The sequence below is a fragment of the Aulonocara sp. 'chitande type north' Nkhata Bay genome, linkage group LG4, assembly GCF_057382095.1.
Source record: "Aulonocara sp. 'chitande type north' Nkhata Bay isolate Kocher_YH1m ecotype deep benthic linkage group LG4, A_spYH_male_GT1.1, whole genome shotgun sequence".
NCBI classification, from domain to species: domain Eukaryota; kingdom Metazoa; phylum Chordata; class Actinopteri; order Cichliformes; family Cichlidae; genus Aulonocara; species Aulonocara sp. 'chitande type north' Nkhata Bay.
This window is the reverse complement of record NC_141347.1, coordinates 23,059,276-23,070,683: the sequence shown is the minus strand read 5'-3', so window position 1 is coordinate 23,070,683 and position 11,408 is coordinate 23,059,276. Positions and strand designations below refer to the sequence as shown.

General features: G+C 39.3%; 1 protein-coding gene across 1 annotated transcript; it reads right to left on the bottom strand.

Moving 5' to 3' along the window:
* Positions 1-1,310: 1,310 nt before the first annotated feature.
* LOC147332582 (uncharacterized) lies at positions 1,311-2,771 on the bottom strand. Its single transcript, XM_086290806.1, has 2 exons — positions 2,729-2,771; positions 1,311-2,431 (listed from the first exon to the last, which is right to left on the bottom strand). Exons 1-2 carry the CDS (start codon positions 2,769-2,771, stop codon positions 1,311-1,313), a joined length of 1,164 nt encoding a protein of 387 aa, XP_086146932.1.
* Between the last annotated feature and the right edge of the window lie 8,637 nt (positions 2,772-11,408).

Here is an 11,408-nt window from a genome sequence, read left to right as displayed (position 1 = left end):
AATCTAATGGTTCAACCTCACTCAAAAAATTGTTAATAGCGTCGCTGTTTGTAACTATGGATGAAAACATCTCCGAACAATAATCTCTAATTACTTGTCTTTTCCCCTCTTCTTTAAAAACTGACTTTCCATGTTTATCCTTAATTGAGACAATAAAGTCATTCCGACTTTTCTTTTGATTATTAAAAATCATATAATCACTGTTCCCGTGAAAGTCAGTACGTCGCAACATATTAAATAAAACTTCTCTATTGACTCGATCAATGTCCTCTTTAAGAGACATCATTTGATTTTCCTCCTCCTCTTCCTTCTCCTTCTTATTTCTTAAATATATATATCTACACACATCTTCGTTATATTTTACATTCTTTGCATGATTCAATTCTCTCGCTTTAAATTTAAAAAATTGACACATACGTCGTTTAAGAAGCTCCCAAAGTTCCGAGAAAGAAGCAGTAAAAATCTTAAGATGTAATACTTTCCTAATTTCGGATTTAACTTCGGACACAAGCAACTCGTCTGCTAACAAGGATGTATTCAATTTCCAATAGTTCAAAAATTCATGGGGACAACACGACACTGTTGCTATAACCACCATATGATCAGAAAAGTCTGTTAAAAGAGTGTCATATTTCAGACCTTGAACATTATGTGATATGTAGAATCTATCAATCCTTGTTTTAGTTAACGAATCGAATCTAGTGTAGTGGACGGTATGTGGATGCAAGTGCCTGTATAAATCACGGAGTGCTGCTTCCTTACAGACTTTAACCAACAATTTGCTTTCTCGCAGTTCTCTAAATTCAACCTTGGATATTCTGTCAGTTGCTTCAGTAACAATGTTAAAATCTCCACATAGAATTATATTAAAACCAATCTCTAATAAATACTTCAATTTTTTCAACAATTGTATCTTTTTCGTTCGTTTGGGTGCATTATAAACATTAATAATACGCAACCTTTGCCCGTAATAACAGCAATCAACAAGGAGGAGTCGTCCCGGTATTATGTCTCTTCTTTTGATTATATTCACCGCATCTTTTTTAAAGAAAATACCCACTCCGTCAGAGCTGTCTTCCCCTATCGATATTATTGAATGGGCAGTGTTCCACATTTTATTTAATTCACATACATCTACGTGTGTCTTTAATCTCATCTCTTGAAGGCACAAAATATCATAATCAAGTCTTTTTAAGAAATCAACCTTCCTTTTCCTGCTCTTATCTGATTGGAGACCTCTGACATTAAATGTTATTATTTTGATGTTACTCATAGGTTGACTAAAGGAGAGACCATCTCAGAAATATTACTCACGGAGGACTTGGTCTATTATCCTTCCGCTTATCTCTTCCAGAGCTAGAAGCAGAAACGCTCCTTTTTCTGCTTCCTCTCGTATCCTCGTTGACGAGCTCGTTGAGGGCCGGGTGACTTCCACTAAAGATGATCTTCCGTTTTACTTTCGTTTCCCCGGGCAGCGAAGCAAGAGCCAGAGATGCCGCCTCTGAGAGAGGGAAGGATCCATGGTCCTCGCTATCTCCGTCGTCCTCAGGTGTCTGCTCGCTGTCAATTTCTTCGTCATCACTATCGCTTTCATTCTCGCCATCCGATGTCTCTATGATTAGGTTACCACCTAGCTCTTTATCACTCTCGTCGCTTGACTGAGACAGTGGAGATGGTAACTCATTTTGAACAGGGCTAGACTGGGTATCCTGTTCATCCACTTGTGGATTGTCCAATCCAGGCGAAACTGGGAGTGACAGTGAGGTAGTTGTCGGAGGAAGGTGGGGAGGAGTAGAGGGAGGGGGCTCTCTCACCTGGTCATTCACAGGGGGATCCAAGACTTGGGAAGGGACCACCAAAGAAGGAAAATCCATGGTGGCAGAAGGTCGAGGTTGTTGGGAAGATTTAAGTATATTCACAAAAGACTTGGGGCATTTAAAGAAAGTGTGCCCTTTCGCACCACAGAGGGAGCACTCACTTTCGTTTTGGCAAATTTTAGCCTTGTGGCCCAGCTCACCACATTTCCAACATTTGACAGTGGGGCATTCTCTCGCTTGGTGGTCTGGACCTTGGCAGATGAAACACCTCACCGATTGGCCCGGATAAATAATCCTGCCATTGTAGGGGCCCAACGAGATGGAATTCGGAATAGAAATTATATGTCCAGCTTCGTCTCTACGCATCCGAACTTTGTATTTTCGGACTCCATACCAGAATCCGAATTTATCCACTGGCTTGACTGGGGGTTGAAGAATCTCGCAATACCTTTTAAGATATAACTCGATATCTTGGTCTGGAATCCTTCCAGTCCAGAACTTAACAACAAGAGTCACTACCTCTACCTGGACAGAAGACTCCACTTGCCAGTCTTTCCATTTCGGATGTGATGCGTTGGAAAGGGAGATCTCTAAGAAGCGACGTAAGGGTGCCTCTTCGGTGAGGAACAACTCCCTTTACCTGGGCTTCCAATCTGTCCTTCTACATAAACTACAACTTGTCCAAAATGCAGCGGTACGTCTTTTAACTGGTACTAGAAGATTTGATTCTTTTACCTTGAACCTTACTGATCTACATTGGCTGCCCATCAAATATCGGATTAATTTTAAGATTTTATTGCTTACATTCAAAATCGTAAATAATATTGCACCATGCTATTTAACTGAACTTCTCAGCCTGTATACTCCTAGGAGAGCACTTCGATCATTGAGTCAAATGCTCTTGGTGCAACCTTGGTCCCAGCTGAAAACCAGAGGGGATCGTGCCTTTGCCATTGCTGCACCTAACCTCTGGAACAGTTTTCCAGCTGATATTCACACGTCGGAATCTATTTAATCTTTTAAAACACGATTGAAAGGTTATTTATTTGATCTTGCATTTTCGATTAGTTAGTGATTTATCGGACTTTGTGCTTTTGTTACATTTGTGTGTACTTTTAACCTATTGTGTTACTGTTTTTTTTCCCCAGTTGATAGTTCTGTGTTGATTTTACCTAACTTTTACACCAAGAGTGAAATATTTCTTTTAACATAGTACTCCCGGGTTAATTGGTGCGGTTTTTTTGGGGTTTTTTTTTTTGTCTGGCAATGTATTTGTACTCTACTATCGTACTCACATGTAATTAATTTTATTTCATATTTAACTATTGAGAACCACTTTGGTGTACCTTTGGTCTTTAAATGTGCTATATAAATAAAGTATCGATTGATAAGCTCAAATGGTGGAGAGTCCCAGAGTCCCCCCCCCCCCCCCCAAGAGGGACAATGGACACCCTAGTGATCCTCTATGTAATCACAAGAGACTGGTGTGAAAACAGGTGTGGATCACAATCAACCGAGGTTTCAGGCGAACTTATTGTAAAACCAAGCCAAACCCTATGGGGCAGGATATGAGTGGGCATTAAGGGCCACTCACATCCTGGGCCTTCTGACAACAGGAAATCACATTATTAGAGATGGCAGGCAGTTGGTGTTATAAACCCCTGCCTCTGTTCGAACAGAGCTTCCTTTCCAAGCTCCTTAGACTATGATGACCTGGATGACTGAGAAGCTTCACAGACATATCCCTTCTTTGTTATGAGCCTAACATGCTGGACATTACAATCTCTAGTTTATCAATTATAAATAACACCAAAAACAAGCTTTACACTGACATGCAATGTGAATGGAATTGTAGGTGAATGATTATTATATTTCATATTGTATTGTTAATCACCAATTAGTGGCCAATCCCATTATATGGTGCTACTATAAATAGTAGCTGCCATCTGAGCAGCTGTTAGAGGTGGGCCACTTTGTTTTATACTCAGATGAAGTTGTTTGATCAGCCTGGGCCTGGGTGGACACTTAATAGCTTTAGAGCTTTGTTTGAGTTTTCTTCTGCCCATATCAGTATGTATATGTGTGTGTGTGTGTGTGTGTGTGTGTGTGTGTGTGTAGGTGTGTGTGTGTGTAATAAAAATCAATATTTCAAAATAAATTAATCCATTAATAAAAACTTTAAATTAAACATCAATTCCACAAAATTTTAATTCATTTACTTATTTCTCCTTTTTAAATTGTTACTTAAAGATTTTGAAAGATGTTTTGTCATCTGGATTTCAATAGTTTTTGAAATGAGGTTTTTATTGAGAGTTAAAAAATTTTTGAAGTATTTATTAATGGTTTAACAATTCATCTTGAAAGATTGATTTCTAAATAGTGTTTTTGTTTTAAATTAAATTATCAAATAAGAAATTACCTATTTAATTTTTAAATAAATAAAATAATTACAATTTTGTTTTTAAAAATGAATTTACAAATGCATATTTCATTATACAATTAATTATTTCAACAGAGAATTGTCTATTTCGATGCATGTGACTGTTCTGGTCTTCCATATATGTCATCATTATTGGTTACTTGCTCTTGTCCTTATTATCCTGCCATGCCTCCCACATCTGTCCCATGTTGTCACATGATGTAATGTTTGTTTTTGTTGGGACTGTGTATATAGTAAAGTAATAGCAGAAGGGAGGAAGGTGTTCCTCCTGAATACAATATTTCAATTAGCCTTAAATGATCTGCAAATGAATATGATGCAAATGGATTGATCATAGTTTTTATTTGCCATAGTTTCAGTTTCTATTTATCATGACGACATTTATCTTTACACTTTACACTGTGCTTGAGATTATTGTACCCGGCCCTAAAAATCTTAGAAATATGGTATCTAACCAGATGCTTATTTTGGATGACATTACTTTGGCCTCCAGTGAGGAATCTTGGAGCTGTATATGTCCTTCTATGTGCATATTAAACAAATATGTCGTACTGCTTTCTTCCAGGCTATACATACAAGGTCTTAAATGATCAGGCCTTATCTTAATAACCTTATAGTACAGTAGCACCCCATTAGAGCACTTCCTTCTCAGACTGCAGGCCTTCTTGTAGTTCCTAAAGTATTTAAAAGTAGAATGAGAGGAAGGCCTTTAGTTTTCAGGCTTCTCTTCTGTGAAACCTGCTCCCAATTTGGATTCAGGAGACAGACAATATCTCTACTATCAAGCCTTGAAACGTATAATCTGTTTATACATTACTCTTTCAACATCTATCAATCTATGGTTTTCTTCCACAGCATGTCTTTGTGTTATCTTCATCCTCTTACCACATCCAGTTGTGGAAGATGGCCATCCCTCCCTGAGTCTGGTTCTGCTGGAGCTCATATGGGTCACATGGTTTTGGGATTTTTCTCTGTTTGCATTGTTGCATTATTGTAGTTTCTTTACCTTACAATATAATGCATAAGTCAATTATTGTCATGATTTAGCTCTAAATAAATTCAATTAAATTGGAATTTAATTGAAGTGAATCATGAACAAAAATAAACTCAAAATTCTGATGCATTTATAACTTACTTGCTGTGTAAAACATCTCCAAAGACTACCCCTTTCACCAGATTAATGTTGCTTTAACTACTCATTAACAGCTAATAGGTGTCACTGTAAGAGACGATTCAGTGCAAATGTTTCATATAGAATTTCACAGAAAAGTGCCACTTGTGAAATGACAACTGATATTTTAAAATTATTTTGAATCTTCTTTTTTGTAGTAACAATAATAGCAATAACTGTATAATTGGATTGGATACTGTAGTGGATATTCTATCTATCTATCTATCTATCTATCTATCTATCTATCTATCTATCTATCTATCTATCTATCTATCTATCTATCTATCTATCTATCTATCAACATGGAGCAAAAAAATAAAGAAAGCGGGATTATGTGAGAATAAAAATACTGGTACGATGTCACTGAAATCAGGCAAATAGATGTCCTGTGTTCAATCGTAGCTTCCATCTCCTCGCTTCCGGGTCTTCGTCACCTGCCTTCTCGAGCTGTTACAGGTATAGGAGTCTTAAAAATGTTGCTGCTCCCTCCGATTGAATTGGTTACATTTTGGTTGATTTGGTGATACTCGTGTTTTTATAGAGATCACCTGCGGATTGTTTCCTCTGAAGTTTTCCTTCCATCGATTGCTGGTATGTTTTAATATTGTGCCGTATTTTACGTTTATTTTACATCGCAGTAAACAGGTGTAGTTATAGGTCGTAGTTGCAGAGAATCGGGAGAAGCCGTTTGATCGGTATGTAACTTTGATTTTTCACGGTCTTAGCATTATTTCTGTCACAATAGTCTTTTACTGTAAATGCTAAATTGACGTGCATTCACAACATGTCTGGCCCTGGGTGGGCGGCTGACAGCATTACAGTGGAGCCGCTACTGTTTCTCTGGCATACACTAAGAGAAGTGCAGGTGCTTTGCCTTTATGCTTTGTATTCTCCCTTCTTTCGTTCGGGAATTATTCAATTCGAGCAGTTTGTGTTTATAACAACTTCCCAGTACTGTTGTTTGTACTTGTGTATGTACATTTGGTTTTTGAACGAACGTTTCATTTGTAAATTGATAATATACAGTCCTGATCAAAAGTTTATGACCACTAGAAAAATGGTTATAAAAAAAAGAAAAGAAAAATTATTTGCATGGTTTGATCTTAACAAGGTTAACGTGGAGCTTCAACATACAAACAGAAATGGGAATGAGACAAAACAGTTTTTGAGCATGCGATGTATTGAAAACAACAGGCTGATCAAAAGTTTCCGACCACATGCCTTTATAAGGCCAAATCTGTGCAAAAATGTGGATTCATTGTCATTTTTTGATAAGTAACTTTTGAGGTCCGCCGTCATTTTGGTGTGTTCGTGTTGCATCATTCCCTTTTACTCGCACTGCCACACACGCAACAACAACAACAACAACAACAACAAAAAAAACCCACAAAACCCCCCCACACAGGAACATTGTATGTGTGCCTTGCTGTCCAACAGGTGCAGTAGTTGGTGATCCATTTTGCTTTTCCGTTTGTGCTCTATCCTTTCATTATATTCTCCGTTTTTCTCCCTCATTCCTTTTTCTTTCTTTATCCCTGCTGTCAGTGCTTGGATATGGCCATATTATTCATGTAAAGTAATAACAGAAGCAAAACGAATGGAAATGAACAGATTATGACTGCAAAATCTGCGGGACCGGACAAAAAACATTATTATTTTTATAGATAAATTAATAATTTGTTTCCTTTAATCAGGGGCTGAAGGAATAAAGTGGAAGTGAGTGGGTGCCTTAGTGGTGGTACCAGTTTATGTACCCGTTGTTTGAGCTGCACCGTAGTGTGTCTGCACCTGTATGTGCAAGTGAGCCACACGTGTGAGTTGGTGGCTTTTCTGGACTTGTTCTCGTCTGGCATCCCATTCACCTATAAGCCACAGCTCTGAATTGACAGTACATGTGCAATTGCAATTGCTCTTTTAATTTGATAAGTTTTAAGTGGATGTCAATAAATTGTTTATTTTACACTCAGGGCCCTATTTCAGGAAGCCGGTTTAGTGCAAACTCTGAGTAAGTATACCCTGAGTGAACGAAAACTCTGGGTTTTCGGTTTCACAAAGCGAGTTTAGATTGATCCTGAGTGAGTTACTATGATGACACACTCCGTGAAGCTAACCTGCCCCCTAGCAGGTTTACTTCAACTAACCCTGACTTTCTCCGCCTCTTTGTCAGAAACCTGACTGTAGGAAGTGTCAGACATGGCGTGCCCCTTCCTTGAAGAGCCAGTAGATGAAGCCCAAATTCTCCGCAGAGCTCTCCGCCGGGAGAGAGTGATTAGAGCACGTTTGGACATTTTATCATTTCCTGATGATTTTCTGTGTGAATGTTACCGTTTTTCAGCACAATCTATAATTTATTTGAATAACATCCTCAGGCCTAATATTACTCATGTGACACATCGCGGACATCCTCTCAGTTCTATTCATATTATTTGTATTGGACTTCGTTTTTTGCAAACGGGAGCTTTCTGTATAACATTGGTGACACTGAGCACGTTTCCAAGGCTACCGTCTGTCGGGCAGTCAGGAATGTTACAGTTGCACTGAAACGTCTCCTGCACTCGTCTGTGGTGTTCCCCGGTCATAGACCCACAAGATTTATCAAAGAGGGTTTCCACAAAATTGCAGGTATCAGGATGAACAAAACTTAATTCATGATGTGGTGATACTTGAACTACTACTTAAATTTTACATTTATTTTCACGGTTCCCAGGCGTGATTGGCTGTACAGATGGCACTCACATTCCAATCATTGCTCCTTCAGTAAATGAAGGAGACTATGTGAACAGGAAGTCTTTCCACAGCATTAATGTACAGGCACATAGTTCCCTGTAGCATTTCAAACTAACAAATTTTGCATTATAGTAATGGATGCTAATTTGCGTTCTCTGCACTGTGAAGATCATATATGATGCTGCCAACATTATCACAAATGTGGAAGCCAAGTGGCCAGGCTCTGTGAGTGGTGGTGGAGGACCCCCACCTGTTTTTCGGGCCTCCGCTTTTTTTCTGTTTGCTATAACGGGTCACATTTGAGCATACAGAGTAAGCAAATATTTACTTGTAATGTGCTCAGATAATTTCAATAAGTGCTTACAGAAAGAAAATTAATGTAGCCTCTAACTGCAATTGATTTACATCGGACAAACAGACCAAGCACTATGGCTCATAATACAATTACACCTTACCTGTTTGGACTATATTTTTTATATTTCATTTTTACTTGCTGCCAGGAACGTTTGGGGCCTGTTGGGTTGCACCTGCGCTCACATCACGTCACAAAATAAAATGTATAAAATAAAAAATAAAATATAATAAAATAACGTGTTAAATGGGTGGAAATCCCTAGATCAATGTTTAAATTAACACTCACGCATTGACTCTGTCGGCTATGTTTTGCCATGCATGCTCCCTTTGTTTTGCAGCTGAGGCTGTGTTACTTTTTTTCCGCAAAATTTGCATGTTATCGGCATATGCTGCCATCAGAATTTCGGCCTCAAGCGCTGTAAGATACATTGACCGCGCCTTCTTTCCCTCCGTCTCCATGGTGACTCGCTTAATCTGTGCTCCACTGATCAGGGCTTTATGTATCCTCGTGCGTGCGCTTAACTTGGGGTTAAAGCAACTCCGCGTTGACTGAACTAATTGTTATCAGCCTTTCTGAAACCGAATATTCCGAGTTGGACAGTTCGGGGTTACTCAACCCTGAGTATCGTTTTTCACTCTGAGTTTTCTAAACCGGCTTCTTGAAATAGGGCCCAGGATCCGGTTCTCCGAACACACCTGCTGTTGACGATTAGTACAGCTGGATGAAGTAATGTGAGATCACTGGGTGTAGTAAAAGGGGCTACGCATCGATAGTAGAAACATTGATCGGCAACCCTCTGATTGGTCGGCGAAAATGTCGAAGGAGAGCGCTCGGTATTTTTCGGCAGCAGAGCAAGAACTCCTGAGTGAGGGATTTCAGGAGTTTCAGAGTTTAATCAGAACGCAAGGGAACACTGCAAAGGCTGCAAAAGCAAGGAGAGAGGGCTGGCAGAAAGTTACTGACAAATTAAACTCGTAAGTAATTTAATAATAACAATAATAATGGAGTGGATTGATACAGCGCTTTTCAAGGCACCCAAAGCGCATGACAATGCCACTATTCATTCACTCTCACATTCACACACTGGTGGAGGCAGCTACAGTTGTAGCCACAGCTGCCCTGGGGCAGACTGACAGAAGCGAGGCTGCCACATCGCGCCATCGGCCCCTCTGGCCAACACCAGTAGGCGGTAGGGTAGATTTATCATATTACACTATATTATCCAATATTATATTACATTATATTATATTATGTTATATTATATCCCCTTTCACATTAGAGCCACAACAGGACCCACTAGAACATGGGAACAAGTAAAAGTGAAATATAAGAATATTCTACAGAATGGTAATATTTATCACTTATATATATAAACTGTTTGTTTGTTCATAACAGCAACCAAGAAAAGGGCAGAGCAACAAAAGACAGGTGGTGGTCCTGCACCCCCTCGTCAACAAGTTGGTTAAGTAAATAATACCCTCACGGGAATATCGATATCTCTCAATGAGCACACTGAGCTAAAGGATCCTGTCTGTCCTGCAATATACGCTGGATTCTGAGGACTCTCCTTATCAATCTTCCACCTTCCGCAGTGGGTGGCTCGCGTATACGGACAGGACATGGCTGCGACAGGCTTCCCAAATCCACCTTCGCTTTTATAGCCGTGGTCTCTCATCTTGATTACACGAAGTAATTTACAATTACTACTCTGAAATATGAATTACATCTGTAATAATCACATACATGTAATAGAATGTTAATAGTACATTTCCCTTTTTTAGGAAATGACCTGTATGTATCTGTGTGAAATCAATAACAGGATCAAGTGCTGCATTATCTTTAGTTACATTGATGTTATTTATTTAAGGTGAAACAGTGGTGGAATATCGCTGTTGCTTTCGTATGAATGAAGCGGACATACCTGCGTGGCCGCGATCTAATCCTGTTTACATAAAGTAAACCTGCTCCCGAGCAGGTTTACGCTTACGGCTCTGTTGCTATGGCAGCAAGTCCCGGATGAGCTTCGGGGAACCGAACGATCCAAGATCACGCGAAATCGTCAACAATCAAATCCAGCTAACTTACTTAGCGAGGTACGAAGAACGGGGGCCTGTTCTTCGTACCTCGCTAAGTAAGTTAGCTGAAACTCCTGAAATCCCTCAATCAAGAGTTCTTGCTCTGCTGCCGGAAAATACCGAGCGCGCCCCTTCGACATTTTCGCCGACCAATCAGCGGGTTGCCGATCAATGTTTCTACTATCGATGCGTAGCCCCTTTTACGACACCCAGTGATGTCACATTACTGCGTCCAGCTGTACTAATCGTCAACAACAGGTGTGTTCGGGGAACCGGATTAGCGAGCTCACGGTTAGCGCGATGGTTTGGTCTTGGATGTGTCATTTGATCTTGGATGTAGTGAGCGACGTACGAAGAACGGGCCCCAGGTCTGTTATAGACATGAATAAATAAACAGATAAATAGAGAATTTATAGGTTGGGGTTATCTTGGAAATAGCAAGTCTGTTTGGTGCAGTATCGCATTCAGATTATGACTGCAAAATCTGCAAAACAGGACAAAAAACATGCATGAATTATATTGTTTTTGCCTGCAAGGCAGTGAAGACAGGGATGGGGAACTCAAAGTATTGTCCTTTTGAGTCTCAGGTTTAAGTAGCAGCTTTACTAATATTGACCTGTGACTATTTCATGGATTCAGTGCAGCTGCTGAATAGATCACCTTCAGTGTCATTAAAAACACTGATAATGTTACTTAGGACAAAAACACATCATAGTTAATTAAGGCTGTTTTAATAAGGTTAAAGTTTTACCCAGTTATGATACAGCAAAACTAATTTTATATTTGGTAAATGTATATATTCTTAAGTAATTTAATAACAACA